The following is a 26,359-nucleotide window of genomic DNA, read 5'->3' as shown; positions in this document are numbered from 1 at the left end:
CTCGGTCAGGGCGGAGCTCCGAGCGGCGGTTGCGGACCACGATCAGGGACGGCAGGGTGACCTCGTCGTGGGGAATCCAGGGCGCGAGCGGCTCGACGGTGGGGGCTCCGGCGAGCTCGGGGCGAGGGCAAGGGTAGCTCGGGCGAGTGCGGCTGGGACGAGAGAAGTGAGGCGGGGGGAGAAATGAGTGTGCACAGAGACTTCAAAGGGGTCGGAGCGGTGGTTTCGCGCGGGGCGCGACGTAGGCGCGGGGCATTGGAGACGGTTGTGGGGCTGATGGTCACTGACGGGCGACAGATGCGGACGCGCACGGGCGGAGCCGCTGGTGGGTGGGGCCCGCCGAAGAGAGAGCGAGCAGATGCGCGAGGGAAGGCGACGACAAGCGGGGGCCCAGGGGGTTGAGAGAGAGAGCGGGGTGTGAGGGTGGAAACTGAAACCACAAATTATCGACCTCAAACAACGGCATCTCCGCTATTTCGGCACCTACTCCGGTGGAGTCCACCTCCACTCCTCCAGCGAGTCACCACTGGGCACTGGCCACCGCCACCTCGGCCCCGCTCCTCACGTTGTCATCCGTCCACACTGCACCCGCTCCTCTCCGTCTCCCCAACAGTTTCATTCCTCGAGGGGGATCGCTTGTCGGCGGGGAAGCAAAGCTTAGTTCTTGACGCCCAACCTCCCCGTTGCCTATTCGCCTCAGGTGAGGAAGAAGTGAAAAACCCTCTCTTGTCCAACAATTTCGGGTAACCTTCTCGTGATGTAGAGATGCGGTCTGCTGCTCTGCCTTCTTGCTCTTGAATCTAGATTGGCGGTCCTGGTTGTCCTTCAATGAGGACGCGTTTTTCCGATTGAGATGGATGGAGTGACTTTCGGGCCTGATCTTGGTTTGTAGTTTAATTAGTTACTTGCCGCCGGAAACGCTTCAAGTCCGTACTTATGGTTGTTTTCTGCCATGATTTGTGGTTGATTAGGAATGGTTCGCCATACTATACTATCATACTTGTTTGCTTAGGTAGCCTTAGTTTGCAGAATTAGTCTCAACCGAGATATCTGTTCCAGGGGTCCCTTAATTTAGGTGTTAGGTCTGTCTAGTTGCTTCTTGTCAGAGTATCAGTGCAATCCAGAGACCTATTGGTAGGATCCTCAAACAAGGTTTTTTACTTTGGTTATTTAAAGAATAGCTCCAGACTCTAGCCACTAAAAAGGGCAATGGTTAAGGTTCATATTCTTTTAAGTCCGTTTATATGTTCTCCTGGTCTCCATGATATAAAAAAATACTACATCTCTTGGTTGAACGAATTAAGAGTTTTTCTATCTCTTCTTGTATTATTGGCCAATTGGCATCTCACAATTTCACTGATAGTTTTTCCTATTATAAGTTATGGGATTTCAGTTTCCATGATAAACTTTGGGTTTAATCATCTTTAGCCTTTATTACACTCTTCCAAAATGAAATTTTGTTTTTATTATGTTTGGTCGACTGTGATTTTTGTATTTTTGTTGACATGCAAATTTGGTTCATACATTTTTTGACCCAGTGGCAGGAGCTTTGCCTTTCAATTAGTAGAATGGTCTTGATCAGGTTTATAAGGGAATTAGGCCCGAAAACTGTACAGGCACGCTGTTTGTTTGAAGGAAAACCAGGAAAAAACTCACCACGTCAACCCAGATGACAAACCCTGGCAACTCACATACACATAAAGGACACCCAATGGAGCCCACCAAACGTCATCATTGCCGAGCTTACCACAAGCAGCAATAAGAAGCTCTTGCTTCCCACTGTGAACATCAGCCAAGGACCCTGTCATGCCACCGCAAACTCACAACAAGCCTTGGCCTCCCAAGAAGTGATCGTGGCATGTCATCATTGTTGAGCTTCGTTGCACCAAAAATGAAGCAGCTCTGACTCCACCACTGCAGATCACCCTCTAGGAGAGCCAAAGACGCACCACAAGCAAGCAACAAACCCGAAAGAGCTTTACTTCGTCGCAAATTCAAAGGCTTGCAGACAAATCGATGCTAGGCAGACGGGCCAAAAGCATGAGGCCGCTACAGGCCATCGTTGCCATGCTCAAGCGCATCATGAAGAACAACTCCAATTTCCTACCTCGAACAAAAAACACTCCCCCTGGCAGCTGCACAAACATCAATAGAAACCCCAAGTCGTCGATGAAGGAGATTTCATCCTGTGTTATCGTTGCCAAGCCATATCCCTTGACGCAACAGCTTTGACTTCACGCTACAAGACCAATCCCCACACGTCAAGCATGCATGGAGAAGTGAAGGGCAACCACCAAAGGTGACATCAATTGATGTCTAGAAAAATTCCAATAGCAACGCCTTGAGGAAGGCCATGATAGTGCCACCATCGCTCATCCAAAAAATGTATAGAGTTCTCACCCTTGGAGGACAAGGGCGAGGGGCTGGAGAGGATGCCCCCCCTGACAGCAGGGCAGGAGAGGTGCCGCCTGAGTCGCCCAGGAGAGCGACTGGGGCCCTGGGGAAAGAAAAGGGTGTCTGTCTCTGATTGCCTTGGCCTTTGGTTCATACATTTGCTTTTATACTTTTCTGTAGTGGGATATCAGATTCACTTTGTCAAATTATTCCTTGCAGGAATTTGGGAATTATGTCTCTTTGAGGGGAATCAAGGGACTTGCTTTTACTTGTCTGGGCTCCATGTCTAAGTGGGAGCCAGTCACGTTTCAGGAATCTCTTAGCTTTGTTAAGAAAGTAAAGGTGAGAAGTTGCTCAAAGGAACTCTCATTCATTTATTAGAAGCTTTTTACAGTTTTGATGGATAGTGTTCATTAATCTTAAGTTGTTGCGCCCCATAGCTGTTAATTTATAGCTCATGTTCCATTTTCTACTGTTTTGCATAAATATCTGAGGTATGATGGTAGTTTCATCACATAGTATTTTGAATTGTAGTTTTGTAGAAATGTATTATTTGAAATAAGGAAGTTATATTTATGAAAGTATTCCATGGTGTAGCTGGTATCATCGGAATCATATACTGTCAATATATATACCTTTTTATGTAGCTGGTAACGCGCAATATGAAATATTTAAGTCTATCATAATCAAAATTTGCATGAAGTCTCCGTCTGGAGATGAGATCTCCTTTGCCGATTGGTGGCGGAAAGTAAGTAAGAAGATTCATAAAAGCAAGAGAAAGGGTATGAACAGCGTCATCATTTTGGGGGCCTGATGTTTATGGATTCACCGCAACAAGGTAGTCTTCAATGGAGAGAACCCTTCGCTGGGCACTATCAGATGCGTTTTTATTGATGAGATGGGGTGTTGGATTAAGGCTGGAGCTAAACATCTTCAGAGTCTAGGCCTAGAGGTCGCGCTTAATATACACATGGCCTAATTTTGTTGGGGGAGGATGTAGTGTGTGTGGGTGTTTTTATTTGGCCTGTTTAGGGCTTTGTACCTCGGTCCATTTTGGACCCTTTCTTCTCTAATTAAATGATGCGCGCTCTCCTGTGCTTTTGAAAAAAAAAAATGCATGAAGTAAAATTTATGAAACATGAAGCTTTTTGTTCCACTGCTTTGGGGACAAAATTACTAAGGGAAAAAGTCCATATTGCTGCAATGAACTATTCACGTTGTCCACCTTACCTATCATATTCAGTTTCATATCATTAACTTCCCTTGGCGACACGTCATGTCGTAATCTGGGTACAATGTCAAGTGAGTAAAGATCGAATTGTTGCTCGTTACATCGGTGCCCGTGTGTAGTGAAAAAATTGCAATGGTCTTCACATCATCGATAGGTGTGAAGGGTAAAGAAGTTAGTTGGACCAATTAGGATCTATTTAGGTAGTTGGAATGTAGGGTTGCATACAGGTAAGCTAAGGGGGTTAGTTGAGATAGCGACTAGGAGGCATGTAAATAACTTTTACGTGCAAGAGACTAAATAAAAGTGTTAGAAGGTGAAGGAGGTGGACAATACCAGCTTCAAGCTTTGGTACATAGAGACAACTGCAAATAGAAATAGAGTACACGTTTTTATTTTTTGGTTGCTCACCATACAATTCGGGTCGTGAGTTCATATTTTGTGGGTGATATATGACAACATACCCTATGTTACATTTTTTGTTGTAAGTTAGAATGTTTTATTCCAACGTTTTACTCCCTATGTGTTGGATTTGTGGCCATGCAAGGAGGAATCAAGTCTAAAACGATGATATACGTGATAGGCTAAGGGTAGCATCAATTGAAGAAAACTCTGTTCAACACTGATTGAGATGGTTGTACATGTCCAATGGAAACCTTTAGAGACACCAATGCGTAATGGGATCCTAAGGCGCAACAGTAATGAAAAGAGAGACAGAAAAAGTCCAAAGTTAACATGGAAAAAGGCAGTACAATGAGACTTAAAAGAATAGAATATATAGAAAAAATTAGCTTTGAATAGGAGCTAGTGGAAAAAAGCTACCTATGGGCCTGAACCTTGATTTGTGACTTCTAACCTAATCTAACTTGCTTAGGACTAAAAGACTTTATTGTAGTAGTTGATTTTACTCCCTATTTTATATTTAAGATTTTTTGTGATTAATTTTGTGCCTTCCCATATCTAGAGGTTAAACTAGTATCAGATGGTTCTAAGTTCCAACGTATGAAAATAATCACGAAAAAATCTAATATATTTTTGGATATAGGTTATGCTGAAAGTGCTTGAACATGAGAGGCAAGTTTGCTCTCAGTTCTTTGCTCTCTCTCCATTCATATCAACTGTACTGTTAAATGATCACTAGTCTGTTACTCGTGTGTTCTATTGGTTAGATAGGTATGAATTTGGAACCAACAACTAAGGTTAAAACCCCCGTTTGTGTATAATTTTACTTTATTTTTACATTAAGGCCTTGTTCGGTTATTCCCAATACACATGGATTGGATGAGATTGGAAAAAGTTCTTAAGAAGTTTGACTTGTTTGGGATTCAAACCCATTCAATCCCACTCAATCCATATGAATTGAGAGCTAACCGAACAAGCCCTAAATGGGAAGGGTGACACGAGACGACCGTGAAACTAGTGCTTTATATAGTAGAGACTAGTGTTACATGAATATTTTGATGGTACACCATTTATGTGCTACGAAGTATTGTGGGAGAGCGCCCGTGATATATGAAACCAAACCTATCGTAGGGCACCCTGTTTTACTGCTGTGCATCAAGTAATACTGTAATAGTTGACTGATTTGTGTTTGACTGTCTCTTTGCTGGTGCAGGCACGTGACTACATGCTATACATATCATTGCTCGATGTGCTCAACCGGAATGATCAAATCCCTCTGCAAGCTTACAGCGAGGTTAGCATGACTCTGATCCTCTCATTTTTTGTCGAAGAGGAATCTGTGGCTTAGTGATTCATCTGGTTCCATCGTCTTCGAAATGCAGCTCTCGCTTCTGTTTCAGCATCACGAAGATCTGTTAGCGGAGCTGTCGAAGTTCAGGCCCCTCCCATGCCCAAACAACGTTTATACACACGGCTCGATTTGGATGATCATATTCCTCATGCCTTTTCTGCTCCTGAGCCTTGTCCTCGCCTTGAGAAGCCATTGAAGTGTTTCCTGCTCCATAGACTGTTGCGAGCCTAAATGATTTGTCGTAGCACTAACACCTAGTTGTTGTATATAGATATATGGATGGGGTTCTATATCCTGTAATTTCTTTATGATCTCCTTGTACGCTCGTGCGCACGGAAATAATCGTACAATATTATTTCAGTCGCGGCAGTCTGGCAGTATGTAAAGCCTAAACAGAGATCGTTTGACCTCGTCCAATCGGAAATTCAGCTTTGTACAGAGAATTTTTGGTTTTTTTAGTCTATATACAGTTTAAACAGGTATGAACGACAAGGAGAAATTTGCAGTGAAGTCTTTCTGGATCGTTTGTGTTACTGACAATTTTGATGGCCTTGAACCTAAGCAGCTACAGAAGGCAGTAGGAAGACTTGATCTATTTCTTGTTTAATCAAAACACAATAAGGCCACTGTTTTATTACACGATATCTATTCTAGACTTCTCGGAGTTTTATATATAACATGAATCCCAAAACTAGGTAAAGCAATAGAAAGACTACCTAGTAATTCATTTGTATACAAGGTGTAGGATAAACAAGACTAGATAAACTATTAGGTCCCATCAATTTAACATAGGGAACATATCTGGTGCAAACCAACCACTCCGTGCAAGGGGGAGTGGGAGGGGGGATTTAAAAAGGTGATTTACAGCGAGTGGTTAAGTGTAAAATTATCCACGCCCCTGTGTCCATTGGATCAACATCATGTGGTCCAGCTTAGAAGTTTGTACGGTTGCACGGAGAGGTTAGTTTGCACCAGATATGTTCCCTTTAACATAACGGTGCTTGCATGTTGAGAACATAAAAAGTTAATATTATTAAGTCAAACAATGTGATCAAGGACAGAACTTGCTTTTTATTGGCAAATCCAACTGCTCAGGTGTTTCTCCAAAATTGGGCTTCAGATTCCTTATAACATCGCTTCTACTCGTAGCAATACATAAAAATAAGTAAATAATAAATACAAATAACATTACACCAAATATGGAAATAAACATCATAAGAATATTCTATATGTCGTCATGGATCCGTAGGTTCGAGAACCACTAAAATTAGAGTTAAAAATAAGATATGAATTTTCTAAGTTTATTGAATGAATTTTATACCAAAAATCATTTCTATATATTTATTTTATAATTTTCTCAGAACCCTGGACGACAACTCCTGTTATTGAATAGTTTATGATCAAATCTATTAAATCTAGGACCTAAATGTATTAATCTTTACACCTACATAGACTGCGGGTTTATTTTTGTATTTATCAAGGGCTCTTTAGCTATTGTGTTCGTCGAAGGGGTACGCGTGATTCTTGGCCATTGGATCGCCCTTCAACAGATCAGATTAGATATGAACCGGTACGCAACAAAGGCCGTAAAATCCCGGATTAACGGCCTGAGAGCCCTCTATGTCTCCCGCTACTCTCGGTTATCCAGATAAAGATCAATAGATCAGATTTAAACGAACGAACGGTATGGCTTCTTGAAAGTCGCCTAGAGGGGGGTAAATTGGCAAATCTGAAATTTATAAACTTTAAGCACAACTACAAGCCGGGGTTAGCGTTAGAAACAAAGTCGAGTCTGAAAGACAGGGCGAAAACAAATCACAAGCAAATGAAGAGTGTGACACGGTGATTTGTTTTACCGAGGTTCGGTTCTTGCAAACCTACTCCCCGTTGAGGTGGTCACAAAGACCGGGTCTCTTTCAACCCTTTCCCTCTCTCAAACGGTCACCTAGACCGTGTGAGCTTTTCTTTTCAATCAAATGGGACACTTAGTCCACTACAAGGACCACCACAACTTGGTGTCTCTTGCTTTGATTACAAGTGAGTTGAGAACAATAATGGAGGAAGAAGAAAAGCGATCCAAGCGCAAGAGCTCAAAAGAACACGGCAAAACTCTCTCTTCTAGTCACTATTGCTTTGAGTGGAATTGTGACTTGAAGAGATTTTGATTCACTCTATTTGTGTCTTGTATTGAATGCACTAGCTCTTGTATTGATTGTGTTGGCTGAAAACTTGGATGCCTTGAAGTGTTGGTGGTTAGGGGGTATTTATAGCCCCAACCACCAAAGTGGCCGTTGGGGAAGGCTGTTGTCGACGGGCGCACCGGACAGTCCGGTGCGCCAGCCACGTCACCCAACCGTTAGGGTTCGACCGTTAGAGCTCTGACATGTGGGGCCACCGGACAGTCCGGTGGTGCACCGGACAGGTCCTGTTCACTGTCCGTTGCGCCATCTGGCGCCTGCTCTGACTCTGCGCGCGCAGCCCGCATTGTTCACTGTTCACTGTACACTTTTGCAGTCGACCGTTGGCGCTGTAGCCGTTACTCCGCTTGGCACACCGGACAGTCCGGTGAATTATAGCGGAGTGGCTCCTAGAAAACCCGAAGCTAGCAAGTTGGAGTTGATCCACCCTGGTGCACCGGACAGTCCGGTGCGCCAGACCAGGGCAGTCTTCGGTTGTCTTTTGCTCTTTTTATTTGAACCCTTTCTTGGACTTTTTATTGGTTTGTGTTGAACCTTTGGCACCTGTTATAATCTAGAGCAAACTAGTTAGTCCAATTATTTGTGTTGGCCAATTCAACCACCAAAATCATTTAGGAAAAGCTTTGACCCTATTTCCCTTTCAATCTCCCCCTTTTTGGTGATTGATGCCAAAACAAACCAAAGCAAATATATAAGTGCAGAATTGAACTAGTTTGCATAATGTAAGTGCAAAGGTTGCTTAGAATTAAAACCAATTTATACATTCATAGGATATGCATGGATTGCTTTATTTCTTTTAACATGTTGGACCACGCTTGCACCACTAGTTTTGTTTTTGCAAATTCTTTGTAAAATTCTTTTCAAACATATTTTGCAAATAGTCAAAGATATATGAATAAGATTGAAAGAAGCATTTTCAAGATTTGAAATTTTCTCCCCCTGTTTCAAATGCTTTTCCTTTGACAAAACAAAACTCCCCCTTAATGAAATTCTCCTCTTGGTGTTCAAGAGGGTTTTGGATATTAATTTTGAAAAAGGTTATACCAATTTGAAATTATATCAAAAATAAGATACCAATTGAAAAAACTTCTTTAATACAAAGAAAGACTACTTTTTTTAATTGGTGGTGGCACGGTCTTTTTGCTTTGGGCTAATACTTTCTCCCCCTTTGGCATGAATCGCCAAAAACGGATACTTTGTGAGTGAAATATAAGCCCTTTTACTTTCTCTCCCCCTTTGGCAAACAATATATGAGTGAAGATTATACCAAATTGGAGAGCCGTGCGGAGTAACAGCGAAGGATGAATAATTCGATGGAGTGGAGTGGAAGCCTTGTCTTCGCCGAATATTCCATTTCCCTTTCAATCTATGACTTAGCATGAAATACACTTGACAACCACATTAGTCATAGCACATGAAAGAGATGTGATCAAAGGTACATAAATGAGCTATGTGTGCAAAATATCAATCAAAATTCCTAGAATCAAGAATGTTTAGTTCATGCCTAAGTTTGGTAAAAGTTTTCTCACCTAGTGGTTTGGTAAAGATATCGGCTAATTGTTCTTTGGTGCTAACATATGCAATCTCGATATCCCCCCTTTGTTGGTGATCCCTCAAAAAGTGATACCGAATGGCTATGTGTTTAGTGCGGCTGTGCTCAACGGGATTATCCGCCATGCGGATTGCACTCTCATTATCACATAGGAGAGGAACTTTGGTTAATTTGTAACCATAGTTCCTAAGGGTTTGCCTCATCCAAAGCAATTGCGCGCAACAATGGCCTGCGGTAATGTACTCGACTTTGGCGGTAGAAAGAGCTACAAAATTTTGTTTCTTTGAAGCCCAAGACACCAGAGATCTTCCCAAGAACTGGCAAGTCCCTGATGTGCTCTTTCTATCAATCTTACACCCTGCCCAATCAACATCTGAATATCCAATTAAATCAAAAGTGGATCCCTTGGGGTACCAAAGGCCAAACTTAGGAGTAAGAACTAAATATCTCAATATTCGTTTTACGGCTCTAAGGTGAACTTCCTTAGGATCGGCTTGGAATCTTGCACACATGCATACGGAAAGCATAATATCCGGTCGAGATGCACATAAGTAGAGTAAAGATCCTATCATCGACCGATATACCTTTTGATCTACGGATTTACCTCCCGTGTCGAGGTCGAGATGCCCATTGGTTCCCATGGGTGTCTTGATGGGCTTGGCATCCTTCATCCCAAACTTGGTGAGTATGTCTTGAATGTACTTCATTTGGCTGATGAAGGTGCCTCTTGGAGTTGCTTCACTTGAAATCCTAAGAAATACTTCAACTCCCCCATCATAGACATCTCGAATTTTTGAACCATGATCCTACTAAACTCTTCACATGTAGATTTGTTAGTAGACCCAAATATGATATCATCAACATAAATTTGGCATACAAACAAATCATTTGCAATAGTTTTGGTAAAGAGAGTAGGATCGGCTTTTCCGACTTTGAAGCCATTAGCGATAAGAAAATCCCTTAGGCATTCATACCATGCTCTTGGGGCTTGCTTGAGCCCATAAAGCGCCTTAGAGAGTTTATAGACATGGTTAGGGTACTCACTATCTTCAAAGCCGGGAGGTTGCTCAACATAGACCTCCTCCTTGATTGGTCCATTAAGGAAGGCACTTTTCACGTCCATTTGAAATAGCATAAAGCCATGGTAGGTAGCATAGGCAAGTAATATACGAATTGACTCAAGCCTAGCTACGGGTGCATAGGTTTCACCGAAATCCAAACCTTCGACTTGTGAATATCCCTTGGCCACAAGTCGGGCTTTGTTCCTTGTCACCACACCATGCTCATCTTGCTTGTTGCGGAAGACCCACTTGGTTCCTACAATATTTTGATTAGGACGTGGAACTAAATGTCATACCTCATTCCTCGTGAAGTTGTTGAGTTCCTCTTGCATTGCCAACACCCAATCCGAATCCCTTAATGTGTCTTCCACCCTGTATGGCTCAATAGAAGACACAAAGGAGTAATGTTCACAAAAATGAGCAACACGAGATCGAGTGGTTACCCCCTTATGAATATCGCCGAGGATGGTGTTCACGGGGTGATCTCGTTGTATTGCTTGGTGGACTCTTGGGTGTGGCGGTCTTGGACCCTCATCATCTTCCTTGTCTTGATCATTAGTATCTCCCCCTTGATCATTGTCCTCTTCTTGAGGTGGCTCATCTTGATCTTCATTTTCATCATCTTGAGCTTGATCCTCATCTTGAGTTGGTGGAGATGCTTGCATGGAGGAAGATGGTTGATCTTGTGCTTGTGGAGGCTCTTCGGATTCCTTAGGGCACACATCCCTAATAGACATGTTCCTTAGCGCGACGCACGGAGCCTCTTCATCATCTAGCTCATCAAGATCAACTTGCTCTACTTGAGAGCCGTTAGTCTCATCAAACACAATGTCACAAGAGACTTCAACTAGTCTAGTGGACTTGTTAAAGACTCTATATGCCCTTGTGTTTGAGTCATAACCAAGTAAAAAGCCTTCTACAACCTTAGGAGCAAATTTAGATTTTCTACCTCTTTTAACAAGAATAAAGCATTTGCTACCAAAGACTCTAAAATATGAAACATTGGGCTTTTTACCGGTGAGGAGTTCATAGGATTTCTTCTTGAGGATTCATCAATCTTAGCATGTAATATGCCATTTTCATTTCTAAGATTGGAAACAATATCATTGCAAACATTCCTTAGCAATTAACTTATCATTCTCAGTTTTAAGGCTAGAAATTGATTCATTTAATTTGTCAATGTTAGCAAGTAAACTAGCATTATCATTTTTAAGATTGGCAAAAGAATCATCAAAAACATTTAACTTCTCAACCTTAGCAATCAATTTAGCATTCTCAAATCTAAGGTTGGAAATAGTGTCATGGCAAGTGCTTAGCTCACTAGTTAATTTTTCACATTTTTCTACTTCCTAAGCATAAGCATTTTTAACCTTAACATGCTTCTTGTTTTCTTTAATAAGGAAGTCCTCTTGGCTATCCAAGAGTTCATCCTTCTCATGAATAGCTCCTATCAATTCATTTAACTTTTCTTTTTGTTGCATGTTGAGGTTGGCAAAAAGGGCAAGCAAATTATCCTCATCACCACTAGAGTTCTCCTCATCACTAGATGTTGCATATTTAGTGGAGGCTCTAGATTTACCTTCTTTTTGTCGTCCTTTGCCATGAGGCACTTGTGGCCGATGTTGGGGAAAAGGAGACCCTTGTTGACGGCGATGTTTGCGGCGTCCTCGTCGGAGGAGGAGTCGGTGGAGCTCTCATCGGAGTCCCACTCCCGACAAACATGGGCATCGTCGCCCTTCTTCTTGTAGTACTTCTTCTTCTCCTTCCTTCTTCCCTTCTTGTCGTCGCCCCTGTCACTATCACTTGATAATGGACATTTAGCAATGAAATGACCGGGCTTACCACACTTCTAGCAAACTTTCTTGGAGCGGGGCTTGTAGTCCTTCCCCCTCCTTTGCTTGAGGATTTGGCGGAAGCTCTTGATGATGAGCGCCATCTCCTCATTGTCGAGTTTGGAGGCGTCAATGGGGAGCCTACTTAATGTAGACTCTTCTTTCTTCTCCTCCGTCGCTTTGAATGCGACGGGTTGCACCTCGGGTGTGGAGGTGGCGCCTCGCTCGATGATTTGTTTGGAGCCTTTGATCATCAATTCAAAGCTCACAAACTTTCCTATCACTTCCTCGGGAGACATTAGTTTATATCTAGGATCACCACGAATTAATTGAACTTGAGTAGGGTTAAGAAAAACGAGTGATCTAAGAATAACCTTGACCATTTCATGGTCATCCCATTTAGTGCTCCCGAGGTTGCACACTTGGTTCACCAAGGTTTTAGCCGTTTGTACATGCCTTGTGGCTCCTCTCCTTGGTTGAGCATAAATCGACCGAGCTCCCCCTCGATCGTTTCCCGCTTGGTGATCTTGGTCAGCTCATCTCCTTCGTGCGCGGTCTTGAGCACGTCCCAAATCTCTTTGGCACTCTTCAACCCTTGCACCTTATTATACTCCTCTCGACTTAGAGAGGCAAGGAGTATAGTAGTGGCTTGGGAGTTGAAGTGCCGGATTTGGGCTACCTCGTCCGAGTCATAGCCATCATCCCCCACGGATGGTTCCTGCGCTCCAAATTCAACAATGTCCCAAATGCTAGCGTGGAGTGAAGTTAGATGGTGCCTCATTTTATCACTCCACATACAATAATCTTCACTGTTAAAAACTGGTGGTTTACCTAGTGGGACGAAAAGTAAAAGAGTGCGTTTAGAAATGTGAGGATAGCGTAAGGGGATCTTACTAAACTTCTTGCGCTCATGGCGCTTAGAAGTGACGGACGGCTCCTCAAAGAGTCCTCACTTTCCCAGGTAGCTTCCTCTTCTCCTTCTCTGCTCCATTGAACTTTACAAAGTCTCACTTCTGAGTTGCGGGTCTTTCGGACTGCTGAGTCAAGAATCTTTATTGGCTTTTCTCGGTACTGAAGATCTTTTTGAATCTGTATTGTTTCTTCTTCGATGTGACTTTCTGTTACTTGTAGGCATTTGCGAAGCTAGGACACATGAAACACATTGTGGATATCATACATGGATTCTGGTAATTCGAGACGGTATGCTGCGGGTCCCACTCTGCCAATGATGGGATAGGGGCCGACGAATCGCGGTGCTAGCTTTCCTTTCACTTGGAACCTTTTGACACCACGCATGGGGGAGACCTTGAGGTAAACGAAGTCTCCTTCCTCAAATCTGAGTTCTCTCCGCCTGTTGTCTGCATAACTTTTCTGCCGATTCTGAGCTTCAAGTAATCTTTTGCGGATCAGGGCAACTTTCTCTTTGGCCTCTTTAACAAAGGCAGGTCCTTCCAGTGTCTTTTCCCCTACATTGGACCACATTAGAGGGGTCTGACACTTTTGTCCATACAATGCTTCAAATGGTGACATCTTGATACTGGCCTGATGGCTGTTGTTATACGAGAACTTTGCATAAGGCAAACTGGACTCCCAGTTTTTGTCGAACGTTAACACACATGCTCTCAATAAATCTTCGAGGACCATGTTGACCCTTTCTATCTGACCATCTGACTGGGGGTGATAGGCAGTGCTGAAATCTAGCTTGGTGACCATAGCTTGTTGAAGGCTCGTCCAAAATTTGGAGGTAACTGGGTTCCCCTGTTTGACACTATCTTCCTTGGAATGCCATGGAGTCTGACTATCTCTTTAAGATAAATCCGGGCAAGGGTGACTCCTCCAAAGGTAGTTTTCAATGGAATGAAGTGGGCTACCTTGGTAAGACGGTCTATTATCACCTAGATAGAGTCGTTCCCTTTTTGCGTCCGGGGCAGTCCGGTTACAAAATCCATGCCTATTTCCTCCCACTTTCATTCGGGCACTGGAAGGGGTTGCAATAGGCCTGCAAGCTTCTGGTGCTCGGCTTTAGTTCGTTGACAAGTGTCACACCGGGCCACATACTGTGCTATCTCTTTCTTCATCCCTCTCCACCAGTATCTGGTTTTGAGGTCTAGGTATATTTTGGTGGTTCCTGGGTGGATGGAGTAGGCTGAATTGTGAGCTTCATCGAGCAGGACTTCTCGTGCCTCTCCTTTTGTTACACATAGACGGTTCTTGAACCAAAGGACTCCTTCATCTGTCCTGAGGTCTAGAAGTTGTTCTTTGCGAGCTTTTTCCATAAATCTTGCTGTCTCCATGTCCAGGCGTTGAGCCTTGCATATGAGGTCTTCTAGCATTGGCTTGACTTCTAGGCTACCGTTGTTTCCCAGACATGCATTCAACTGAGCTGATTCCTTCTTCCAATCTTCTAAAAAGTTGGTCCCTTTATCCTGAAAGGTTTTCGGCTAAGGGCGTCAGCTACCATGTTGGCCTTTCCGGGGCGGTAATGGATCTCAAGGTCATAATCTTTGATCAGTTCCAGCCATCTTCTTTGATGGAGGTCGAGGTCTGGCTGAGTGAAGATATACTTCAGACTCTTGTGATCGGTGAAGATGTGACATTTGTTCCCAATTAGGTAGTGCCTCCATATTTTCAGGGCATGCACTATGGCTGCCAATTCCAAATCGTGGGTGGGATAATTTTGCTCATGCGGCTTGAGTAAGCGTGATGCATAAGCAATGACTTTCTCATTTTGCATCAGAACACACCCTAAGCCTTGCCTTGAAGCATCACAGAAGACGACGAAATACTGATGTATATCTGGTAGTGTCAAAACGGGCGCGGTCGTGAGCTTCTTCTTTATGATCTCGAAACTTTCCTCACACTTCGGGGTCCACACAAACTTATTGTCTTTCTTGAGGAGCTCGGTCATAGGTCTTGCTATGTTGGAGAATCCCTTGATAAAGCGGTGGTAATATCCTGCCATTCCCAGAAAGCTTCGAACTTCACTGACGTTGGATGACTGCTTCCATTTTGATACTGCTTCTACCTTGGACGGGTCTACTTCTATTCCTTCTGCAGTCAAGATATGCCCAAGGAAGGCTATCTTTTCTAACCAGAATTCACATTTGCTGAGCTTAGCATAGAGTTGATGTGCTCTAAGTCTTCCGAGGACGATCCGGAGGTGACGCTCATGATCTTCACGATTCTTGGAGTAGATAAGGATGTCGTCAATGAAGACTACGACAAACTTATCCAGTTCTTCCATAAATACCTTATTCATGAGGTTCATGAAAAAGGCAGGTGCGTTCGTTAGTCCAAAAGGCATTACTGTGAACTCATACTGTCTGTACCGGGTGACAAATGCAGTCTTCTGAATATCTGCTTTCTTGATTCTCAGCTGGTCGAAGAGGTCGTCGATCCGAGGGAGTGGATACTTGTTTTTGATTGTAACTTCATTTAAAGATCAAAAATCAATACACATCCTCATACTTCCATCCTTTTTAGTGACGAAAAGGACTGGTGCTCCCCAAGGGGATGAGGTGGGACAGATGTACCCTTTTTGTTGAAGCTCCGCGATTTGGAGTTTTAATTCTGCTAACTCGGTAGGAGCCATGCGGTATGGTCTCTTTGCGATGGGTGCCGTGCCAGGGATCAGATCTATGTAGAACTCCACTTCTCTTTCTGGCGACATTCCTGGCAACTCTTCTGGGAATACATCCATGAATTCTTCTACCACTGACATGCTTTCTGTTGCTAGATTAAACACCATTGGATCATTGGCGGGTGGTTGAGCCTGACAAGAAACTGACTTTCCTTGGTGGTCCGTGAGAAGGACGGTCTTGTTTGCGCAACTTATGATGCCTTTGTACTTGGTTAACCAATCCATTCCTAAGATCACATCAATCCCTTGTGATGGCAAGACGGTTAAGTCTGTCAAGAACACTACCCCACTTAAAAGAATTCTGACTTGGGAGCATTTGAGCTGGCATAGAAGGTCTGACCCTGGGGTTCAGGTGACCAAGGGAATTTCTAGGTGGGTAGAGGGGATGCCATGCTTTTCCACAAAACTAGTGGCTATAAAAGAATAGGATGCTCTTGAATCAAAAAGTACAGTAGCGGGAGTAAATTCAACAAGGAACTCACCGAGCACTACTCCTGGAGCTTTCTGAGCCTCATGAGCATCGACGTGGTTTACTCATGCCCTTCCTTGATACTGGGTCTTGTTCTGCTGGCTGATGGAGGAGGGTGCCTTGGGGGCGGGTGCTAAGGTATTCTTGGGGCCATTCACCGAGTTGGAGTAAGCAGGTCCTGATGCCTTCAACTGGGGGCAGTTGTTCTTGAAGTGACTGGAGTCTCCGCAGTGCCAACAGGCATTTGCTGGCGGTTGGTTGCTTGCAACCGAGGGAGCCTGAAAGGAGCTCTGACTCTGCTAACTGAAACACGACGGAGTGGGTCTAGCTGGTCTATTGAAGCTTGGTCCCTTGGGTGGGAACCCAAAGGATCGAGTTCTCTGGTGCTGGTCTTGTTGCTGAGCTCGGAGAACTTGGAATTTCCTCTTGAGGTGACCTTTTTATTCTTCCCTTGCCCTTTCTACTTGTATGGCTTTGTTTGAGAGGTGCGAGAAGCTGAGGAAATATTGGCTAGCTAGGATGGTCTTGAGTTCTGGTCTGAGCCCTTTCAAAAAGCGGGCCATCTTCTTGGCTTCTGTGCTGACGTCGTCAGGCACGTAGCGAGCCAATTCTGTGAATTTGTGCACGTACTCACTAACAGATCTTCCACCTTGAGTTAGTTCCCGAGATTCATCTTCCTTGAGCTAAACGATCCCTTGGGGAACATGGTGCTCTCGGAAAGCAGTTTCAAACTATGTCCAAGTAGCATCTCTGACGGCAGCGCTGAAGGTATCCCACCATGCTAGGGCCATCCCGGAAAGTTGATGGGCAGCCAATTGAACACGCTGATTCTTTGGGCATCCGATGGTTTCTAACTTCCTTTTAATCGTGCGCAGCCAGTCATCAGCATCGAGGGGATTGCTGGATCCAGCGAATGTGGGAGGCTTGAGCCTCAGAAAATCTCCCATCCTGTCCTGTGGTCTTCCACCATTCGGGAGTTGATTCTCTAGACTTCTAGTGAGGACCTCGGGTTTGGTTGGCTAGAACTTGGGCTAAATCTAATGGCAGCTCCGGAGGTGCGGGGAGGTGGGTCTCACTCCCTTCTCCGCCAGCTTCTCCTTCAGCTCTTAGGGGAAACCCTGCTCTAATCTCGGAGGCGGTAGGCGTGGTTTTATCCGAAGCCATATGCCAGGGGGAGAGAGTTACTATTATGCATATGCTAATTTTTTCAACCAAGTTATTTTATTCATTACATCAGTTCATTACAAGCATACAACTACCACATGTCGCACTACATGTGAGCGCTTTCTAAGGTACTTCTGAACTCCTTTTCTAAAGTGTCCCCAAATTCCTTGAGAAGGTCATCAAGGCTAGCTAGGGACAAATCCTCGACGTCGAACAAATTCTCTATCCTGGAGGGAGGTAGTGCTGGAGGGACTTTCTTCTTCCGCTCGGTCTGGCATCCTTGGCTCTTGGTCTTCTTTTGGATTTTATTTGTGGGGGCGAGCTTCTTTAGCTTCTTATCGTAATCCATCTTCAGGGTTCGGTAGGCTTCACGAGTGTTGGCCTCTTCGCCTTCTGCTATATCGAGACTCTCTTGGAGGGACGCCTTCTCCTTTTTAAGTTCCTTGACCTGCTGCTCTAAGCTTTCCACCCGGGAGTTTAGGTGGGTGCAGTGGGAGGAAAGGTCATCATAGTGGTTATCGAGAGTGTGGAGATATCCGGCCATGTAGACGATGGTGGGGTCATCCTCAGTAGGATCTCTTCCTGACAGGGCCTGAAGTCTTTTCCTCCAGGTAGGGGTATTTTTGTTGCTAGGTGGGAAGTAACAAAGGGGGGTTTCAAAAACCTTTTTGCTGTAGTTTTGGCATAGCTGTCGGAGGGCTTTTCGGGCAACATTTTGGCAAGTGTCTGGGAAGTGGTGTCCAGTGAAGGTGACTTGGAAAGGAGGGTGGTTTGGGTAACTTCGGCTTTCTCCTAGGTGGACTGCCATAGAGCACTTCTCAATTCTGTTTTCGCAGTATTCTTTCCAGACATACTCCGGCTTCTTGCGGATCCCCATGCGAAGCGCGCAACTTCGCAAGAGATGAGGGAATCCTTCCTCCTCTGAGCAGTAGGATGTCCTAATGACCCAAGAGCCTTCCATCTGGTAGAAGAAAAGAAGGATCTGTTAATATCGGGGAAAAGGGGAGAAGATTTTTCTTAGGGGTAAGAGGTGTTCTTTTGTTAAGGCAAACTTTTAAGGTCGGGGCTGCGATCTACGACCAGTCCTATGGGCTCCGATACCACCTAAAGCGTCTCGATCGTTTGGGACTCAAATGTGATACAATTACTAGTTCTAGGAGGCTAGTAACCACATTCCTTACTTCAAATAGTACAGAGTTCGAATAAGAGTTATTACAATACCAGGGTACAAGCTCGAGAGAGCCAGAAATACAAAGCGCAGTAGAAGATAAACTAGCCCATGCCATAGGCAGAACTGGGTGCAGACACAGCCCCCTCAATCAAGCATAGCAGAAAAGAAGTCTTCAGCTGCTGAAAAACATAAATAAATCTGGGTGAATACACTAGGTATTCCGCAAGCCCATCCCGCTCCCGTAAAGAGAAAGGGACCTACATAATACATGCTTTATGTGGTGGAGTTGAAGTCACTCTTCTTTTTCTCAGAGAAAAGCAGTACTTTGAGGGTTTTTTCCAAAGAAGTAAAAGTAACACATTACTCAACCACCACTGAGCTTCCCGCTCCCGTGGCATCGTTTTCATTTCCAAAAACACACTCACACACACATTTCCCTATTCACGGAGGTTGTAAAACACTAATTGTCATACCACACCAGACTCGTCCATTCCAGTGGACATGGACTATTCGAATAGGTTTGAACTCTGCGTAGAGGGATACACTTTACCCACTAGTCCGGCTCTGCGATCTCATGGCCAATGAGATCCAAATCCGAATCTCTTTCTTTCCTCACATGTCCTAACCTTAACGGTTATACCGGAAGGAGTCAGGCCACCGCCATGTCCAAACCGGACAAAACATTCCCCCTCCTTATCCTCTCGGTGCTCCCTAGCCTTCATAACCCTGGGGTTTGGACCGTACGAGTTCTGATTGAGTGACTGCCCACACAATCTCGAGTGGTTGTATTTATCATGAGTACAGGTAGTGAAGGATGACAAACCGGTCCTTATATGAGGGGACAATCCTTCTGCTCACACCTAAACCAGTTGAGCCATCACCTTAGGCCCTCCCCTAAACCAGGGAGTCCCTGATCATCCCACTCACAAGGTGATGAGGGTGAATACCCTTCATCATACACTTTTTTGAAAACATCGCTTAGTCAAAAAACTGCCCTTTTCCCATCCCACATTTTGTACTCAAAAGATGTTTGTTAATAAGGGCTATCTCTCTGCTCACAATGCAAATATTCCATCCCTTAATCCCGGCTTAGGTAGTGGTAGAAAGAATAGGTAAATTATGCATCAAGGGAAGAATGGACTTGCCTTCGTCGAAGCTTTCCTGGCACAAAAGATCTATTTTAGAGGGGTTGGGTTCCTGCCCTTCTTCCGGAGCTATAAATTCTGGAGGATCGGATCCCTCTTCCGCTAACAAACACATATAAGGAACAATACATCAATCATGGTGACTTGGTGAGGTGTGCCAATTATTATACATTATTATTTTTGTGCCCTATGATTTATTTAAACTATTTTTGGTGCATAAAATATCAATATATGAATATTTATATAAAAATAGGAAAAAGAAATGGAAAAATGAAAAAGAAAAGGAATTCTCAGCTAACTTGGCTGGGGGGATTTCGGCCCAGCAAGCGCGGGCGCGCGCGCGCGTGGGGCAGGCGGCCCACTAGGCCCGCCAGTGGGGGACGGCGCGGGGACGACGCCGTGAGTGCGGGCCCACGTGCCAGGGGAAGGGGGCTGACGGCGTGGAGCAGTGACGGGGGGGCGAACCGGCCGGGGGTATGCAAAATGATTATAGGAGACTAGTACGTGCATTTGATAAATCTAGTATTGCAAATTTTCCTTTGCACGAGGTTGAATTAAGGGGTAACACGCGTAATACATCGGCTATAGGTTGTCGTGACCAGTCACAACCCCTTTATGGGATGCCGATGGACACATACCCTAAGCAACCGCAAATCGGCAGTAAATCATCCGATCTACACATGCCGGGACCGTCCACACGTGAGCACGGACCGTCTGGGCCAGCAACGGATGGGCCCATTTTTAATGAATTACCAACACATGTGCCCTAGCCACATCGTATTGCGTAGAATTTAAACTACCCAGTCGGACCGTCCGCATATAGCGATGGACGGTCCGCATATAATCACAGACGGTCCGGGTACATGTCCAGACAGTCCGCGCATGAGTTTTTTTGAGGAGGATTGTTACCTGAATCCTCACCCATCCCAGCAGCACTTCCCATCACACTATGCGATGCATCAGCCCATTAATACAAAATACCGAGCCCAGGAAAGCTTTTCGGTCCCACCTAGAAGGCTGGAAAGGAACGATCAATCCTATGAGCCATATAGAGTAAATGGCAATGCACCAGATAGCTCAAACCAATGGGGGAAGACAACATGCTAATATCCAGCCAACCCCACCTATGTTTGACTAGAAAGCCGGTGGTCTATGTTGGAACTTGCTCTCCTGGGCAAGTTGATCCAACGGGGGAGTGAAAGCAACGTAAACAAGGTTTCAGCTCGAGATGGCAATAGCTCTGTTAATCTAGCCTCTCAAGGGCACTGAACGAGGGTATTTATAGGTGCCTGAGTGCCCAACGTCTCAACGTAAGGACGCATGTACCCTCAGGCACCTGGATTATCCCCAGAATATTCCTATAAAGGAGGGTTACAGACTGTCATTATAGAAAAGCTATTACAAATCGGGCCCGTAACACACTTCTCCGTGTGGGGCCTGTTACAATGGGCCGAATCTCACGTGGGCCTCCAGGTCGAGTGAGGACGTGGGACGGGGCGACGTCGTCGTAGGCCTTCGTCTTGTAGTGTAGAAGGCGAAGGGTGGACCTCGCCGGTTATTCTGCTTCCGTTGGTGCAGCGAGATAGACGAAGGCTGGAGCAAAGGGTAGAGTCTTCGCCTTCGCCCTAACATTTGCCCTACGAGGGACCAGTTCGACTAAGTCATCTCGTGCCGAAGACATCGCTAGATGGTGGAGACGCTGCCCTCGCTCGAATTGGTTCCGCGGGGGTTTTTGATATGACCGTTGATAGATGCGGTACTGTTGGACTGCGGGTTTCCCGAAACGCCGCGTCCTGTGTATAAAAAGGGGGTGGGGCGGCGCGGGTTTCCCAGGAGAGCAAGTTCCAACAGTCTCGCATCGGCTGCCATCGATATAGTGAGGGAAGAAATAGCCGGGGCGTTCCGAGATAAGCTCGAAGTAAGCATGGTGCCTGGGGGCAATCGTATCGGAAACCTTATGACAGCCGATTTGATCACCACCCATACCCCCAGAGAACCAGGATACCCGATTTCGCAAAATTTTCGGGTGACCAAATAAAAAACAAGCGTGAACACATAGGCCAGTTCTTAGCACAATTAGGAGAATTGGCCGACACAGAAGCTTTTCGTGTGCGTTTATTTTCATTGTCTTTAACAGGAACCGCGTTCGCATGGTACGCCACTTTACCACCTAATTCTATTTTGTCATGGGGGGAGTTAGAATAAAAATTCCATGATCACTTCTTTTCTGGTGATTATGAATTAGATCTGGTAGACCTAGTGGCCCTACGATAGGGAAAGGACGAATCGATTAATGAATACATCCGGAGGTTCCGGGATACAAGAAACCGATGCTTCCAAATACACTTAGCAGAAAAACAACTAGCAGGATTAGCCTTTAATGGACTGAGATATTATTTAAAAGAAAGATTAGAAGGCATCCAGTTTTTCATGCTAGCACAATTACACCAGAGAGCTTTGGCTTGTGAAAGCCGAAGCAAAGAGACTGCCAAAACCATTCGTCACAATGTCCATATAGTAGAGTGCGACCAAAGTAGCTCGGACGACGAATCAACAGAGGTATATGCTGCTGAAATGGTTTGGCTAAAGCAGACCAAATCTTTGGCTTGTTCTTCCTTGCAGTCGGTTCAGAAGAAACAGCAAGAGGAAGTTAAGTTTACATTTAATGTTGGTAAATGTGATAAAATATTTGATGAATTACTCAAAAATGGCAACATTAAAATAAATCACACTGTTCCATCCGCCGACGAGCTAAAACGTCGTGCATACTGCAAGTGGCATAATTCATTTTCTCATGCCACAAATGATTGTAATGTATTCTGTCGACAGATTCAATCGGCCATTAACGAAGGATGATTGAAATTTCAGGAAATGCAGGTAGACACGAAGCCCTTTCCGAAGAACATGATCGACTTCGAGGGCAAGAGGGTCCTGATTCGGCCAAACACAGCCGATAAAGGCAAAGACAAAGAGATAATCATCGACAACGCAAGAGAGGCCGATGGGAATCATAAGATTTCTTGCAGGAAGGTGGTGGCCGAAAAGACTCCTAATGGAGGGGAAACTCTTAAGGTGACCATCACGACCTCCGGCACTGGGGGCAAGCGCAGACCAAGGGACAGGAGCAGGAGCCCGTGCTGCGCATCTCGAACGGTCCGACACATAGGCGCAGACGGTCCAGGACCACGCTGGACGGTCTGGAGAATTCCAGCGGACGGTCTAGTTATACTCAAGACCCGCAACGACCGCGTACCTTCAAACCACGACGACCAGAGATAGGTACGTAGAAAACAAATACATTTAAAGCAGCTGGTCGGCTGGTCAAAACTGACCCGACCTTCGATCAATTATTGTCCAAGTATGTGAAAAAGAAGGTTGGCTACAGTAACCGGCCAGCAAAGCAACCTCGCTCGCCCATTCATGAGCAACATCAGGTAGGACCGATTGGACCACCTCACCAATTGGAAGAAATGGAAGGTCATATTGTCCAATTAAGACCTAATATACCTGCATGGACACCTCCACCTCCATATCCACCTATGCCATATCCATACACATACATACCTCTACCATATGTCCCAAATCAAATGTGGGGAATGCCACCATATCCATTTGGGATGCCACAGTACCCCACTTGGGGGGCACCCCAAACATCTGTATTCAACAGGTTGGCACCTCCAGTAAAAGACCGATTGAGCGCCGCTCAATCCGGTCACCAGGCACAGGCCCAACAAGATTTCCAGACTACTCGGCCTCAAAGGCCGACCAATCCGGCAGGGGGGCATATACCTACAGCGACCGAAAGAACAACAAAAAAGGACATCATCAAAATAGGTACTGCAGATGTCATCATACAGGAAAATAATGAAGGGCCGATGATTTTTGGTGATCGGCCAACACAACCAAAGAAGAGGATGCGACTGACATCAAAACAGCCGATCCAAAATACTCCATGCCTCGATAGCGCCCATCGAGATTGACACGATCCCAAAAGCGAAAATTATAGTGCCTAAGAGCGAAGGAGAGCCAGGAGAAAGAGACAGAAAAGATATTCAATGACACACATCCACAGTACCTGCCACCGCAAAAGAAATGGAGACCAAAGGCCGTTGAGGAAAAGCAAACGACCACAAAAATAGAAAATAAAACAACACTTGTGTAGCACCCTGCAGGTATGGCAGACAACCTGGCTAACAAGGTCGGACCATCTGCACCAGGCGCGGACCGTCCGACCCCTGAGTCCGGACCGTCCGCACCACACCAGGACGCCTCTGACGACGTGCCAACACCAATGGAGGAGGACGGCCTACTGGGAGAAGGCCTAGTCGACTACAAAGCTTCTCCAGAGCGCCCAGGTATGGATGTAAATATTATTACATTTTCCACCGATTGTACTATTGTCAGCGACGATGAACCTATTGTTGCATAGTTTGATTTTGGTCCTAAAGAAGCCGCCTTTACTAAACCAAAGGAATCAGTAAATCATTTAAAGCCTCTCTTCGTGCGCTGTCACATTGATGGGATACTGATTGCTAAAATGTTGGTAGATGGAGGGGCGGCTTTAAATCTAATGCCTTATTCTGTTATTCATTGTACAGAAAATTAGGTAAACAAGATGACGAACTTGTCAAGACCAACATGACCCTCAGCGGTGTTGGAACTGATAGTTCGATCAAAGCCAGGGGAGTCACATTCGTTGAATTAACCATCGGGACTAAGACCCTTGCTGTTGCATTCTTCGACGCTGATGTAGAAGGAAATTACAGTCTAATCCTAGGCAGAGATTGGATTCATGCCAACCAATGTATACCTTCTACATTACATCAAATGTTAATACAATGGGTAGGCGATGATGTAGAGCAAATACATGCTGATGTATCGGCTTGTATCGCTGTGGCCGACACCCCTGTACTCTGGACTTATGAGACTGCTACATGTCTCATAGGATTAGATTTTTCTGATTACCAGTTCATAAGTATAGATAAGAAGGGTTTCATTCCTATAATGTTAGAGCCGATGGAGAATCGGCTAAATCCTAAATAAAGTTTAAATGATGAGTACAAACAAAATTCATGAGTCCTTGGTCACGAACAGTTCGACTTCTGAGGCCGGATGGTCCGATCTTTCACAAAACAGTTCGGTCTTTAAGACCGAACATCTACCACAACGTAAAGACAGTATCACGAATGATCCAGCCCCCGAGACCGGAGAGTCCGTCATCACACAAAGATCATCTGATTCCTCTGTGGGGGACATGATAGAGGAATTCAGAGATCTCAATAAACTAGGACAGGGGTTTACATCGACCGATCCTTTGGAGTAGATCGACATAGGAAATGGTAAAACTCCAAGGCCGACTTTTGTAAACAAGACCCTGGAGACCGATCCTAGAAATGAAATGATCGGTCTATTGAAGGAATATTCGGATTGCTTTGCTTGGAATTACACTGAGATGCCAGGATTAAGCCGAGAGATCGTAGAGCATTGGCTGCCCATTAAGTCCGGTTTCAGACCTTTCAAGCTGAAAGCTAGAACATTTCGTCCAGACCTTCTCCCACGAATCAAGGACGAAATCCACCGGCTACTAGAAGCTAATTTTATTAGACCTTACAGATACGCAGAGTGGGTCTCCAATATTGTGTCGGTGGAGAAGGAGTCAGGTAAGCTTAGAGTATGCATTGATTTTTGCAATTTAAATAGAGAAACTACTAAAGATGAGTATCCAATGCCCATAGCCGATACATTAATCAATAATGCATCAGGGAATAGAATTATTAGCTTTCTTGATGGTAATGCCGGATATAATCAAATTTTCATGGCCGAAGAAGATGCGTCTAAAACGACCTTTATATGTCCAGGCTTCATTGGTTTATTTGAGTGGGTTGTCATGACATTTGGTATGAAAATGCCGGTGCTACTTATCAGAGGGCTATGAATTTGATCTTTCACGAGCTGTTGGGAAACACTATGGAAGTCTACATTGATGATATTGTAGTAAAATCGGCTGAGTTTAGTTCTCATTTAGCTGATTTGCGCAAAGCCTTTGATAAGATGCGTCGGTATGGTTTGAAAATGAACCCACGTAAATGTGCTTTTGGAGTGTCGGCTGGTAAGTTTTTAGGATTTGTCATCCATGAACATGGTATAGAGATAGACCCTGACCGAATCAAGTCTATTCAGAATGTGGGACCTCCGACCTGTAAGGTCAAAGTGCAGAAGTTTCTCGGCAAGGTGAATTATTTACGAAGGTTTATTTCTAACCTAGCCGGGAAGATTGATGCCTTCACCCCTATCCTTCGGCTTAAGAATGATGCCGAATTCGCTTGGGGGGGCAGAGCAGCAGGAAGCATTTGATCTCATTAAAAAATACTTGTCTTCGGCTCCCGTATTAAAAGCACCACAAGCAGGAGTACCATTCCGATTATACATTGCAGCTGAAGATAAGGTCATTGGGGCTATTCTAACACAAGAAACTAAAGGAAAGGAGCATGTGGTGACATATCTAAGTCGGAGGTTGGTGGATACTGAAACGAGGTACACTTTTATTGAGAAGTTATGCTTATGCTTGTTTTATGCATGCACCAAGTGTAGATGTTATTTACTGTCTATTCATTGCACTGTTTCTGTTCAAGCCGATGTGATCCAATACATGTTGCATAACCCAATTATGAGTGGTAGAATTGGTAAGTGGTCTTATGCACTCAGAATATGACTTGGCCTATGAACTATTGAAATCTATGAGAGGCCAAGTC

At 44.7% G+C, this 26,359-nt stretch overlaps 1 protein-coding gene across 3 annotated transcripts; it reads left to right on the top strand.

The window, feature by feature from the left end:
* The first annotated feature begins 390 nt into the window (after nucleotides 1–390).
* On the top strand, nucleotides 391–5,885 carry LOC100278162 (uncharacterized). Of its 3 annotated transcripts, none has more exons than XM_035962200.1 (4): nucleotides 391–700; nucleotides 1,539–2,736; nucleotides 5,238–5,318; nucleotides 5,407–5,885. In XM_035962200.1, exons 2-4 carry the CDS (start codon nucleotides 2,677–2,679, stop codon nucleotides 5,569–5,571), a joined length of 306 nt encoding a protein of 101 aa, XP_035818093.1. In that variant the 5' UTR covers nucleotides 391–700; nucleotides 1,539–2,676; the 3' UTR covers nucleotides 5,572–5,885. The 3 variants fall into 3 exon arrangements, with proteins under 3 accessions (XP_035818093.1, NP_001144999.1, NP_001394682.1); NM_001151527.2 differs by having other exon boundaries at nucleotides 483–700; nucleotides 2,614–2,736; nucleotides 5,407–5,869; NM_001407753.1 differs by lacking the exon at nucleotides 1,539–2,736 and having other exon boundaries at nucleotides 483–700; nucleotides 5,407–5,869.
* Nucleotides 5,886–26,359: the final 20,474 nt, after the last annotated feature.

Source organism: Zea mays, chromosome 9 (genome assembly GCF_902167145.1).
Source record: "Zea mays cultivar B73 chromosome 9, Zm-B73-REFERENCE-NAM-5.0, whole genome shotgun sequence".
In the NCBI taxonomy this organism is placed as follows: domain Eukaryota; kingdom Viridiplantae; phylum Streptophyta; class Magnoliopsida; order Poales; family Poaceae; genus Zea; species Zea mays.
This window is presented reverse-complemented; position numbering and strand designations above follow the sequence as displayed.

Coding starts and splice junctions, on each gene's coding strand:
- LOC100278162 (XM_035962200.1), top strand. CDS start 2,677: ATGTCTAAGTGGGAGCCAGTCACGTTTCAGGAATCTCTTAGCTTTGTT. Junction 2,737..5,237: donor GCTTTGTTAAGAAAGTAAAG/GTGAGAAGTTGC, acceptor TTGCTGGTGCAG/GCACGTGACTACATGCTATA. Junction 5,319..5,406: donor CTCTGCAAGCTTACAGCGAG/GTTAGCATGACT, acceptor TTCGAAATGCAG/CTCTCGCTTCTGTTTCAGCA.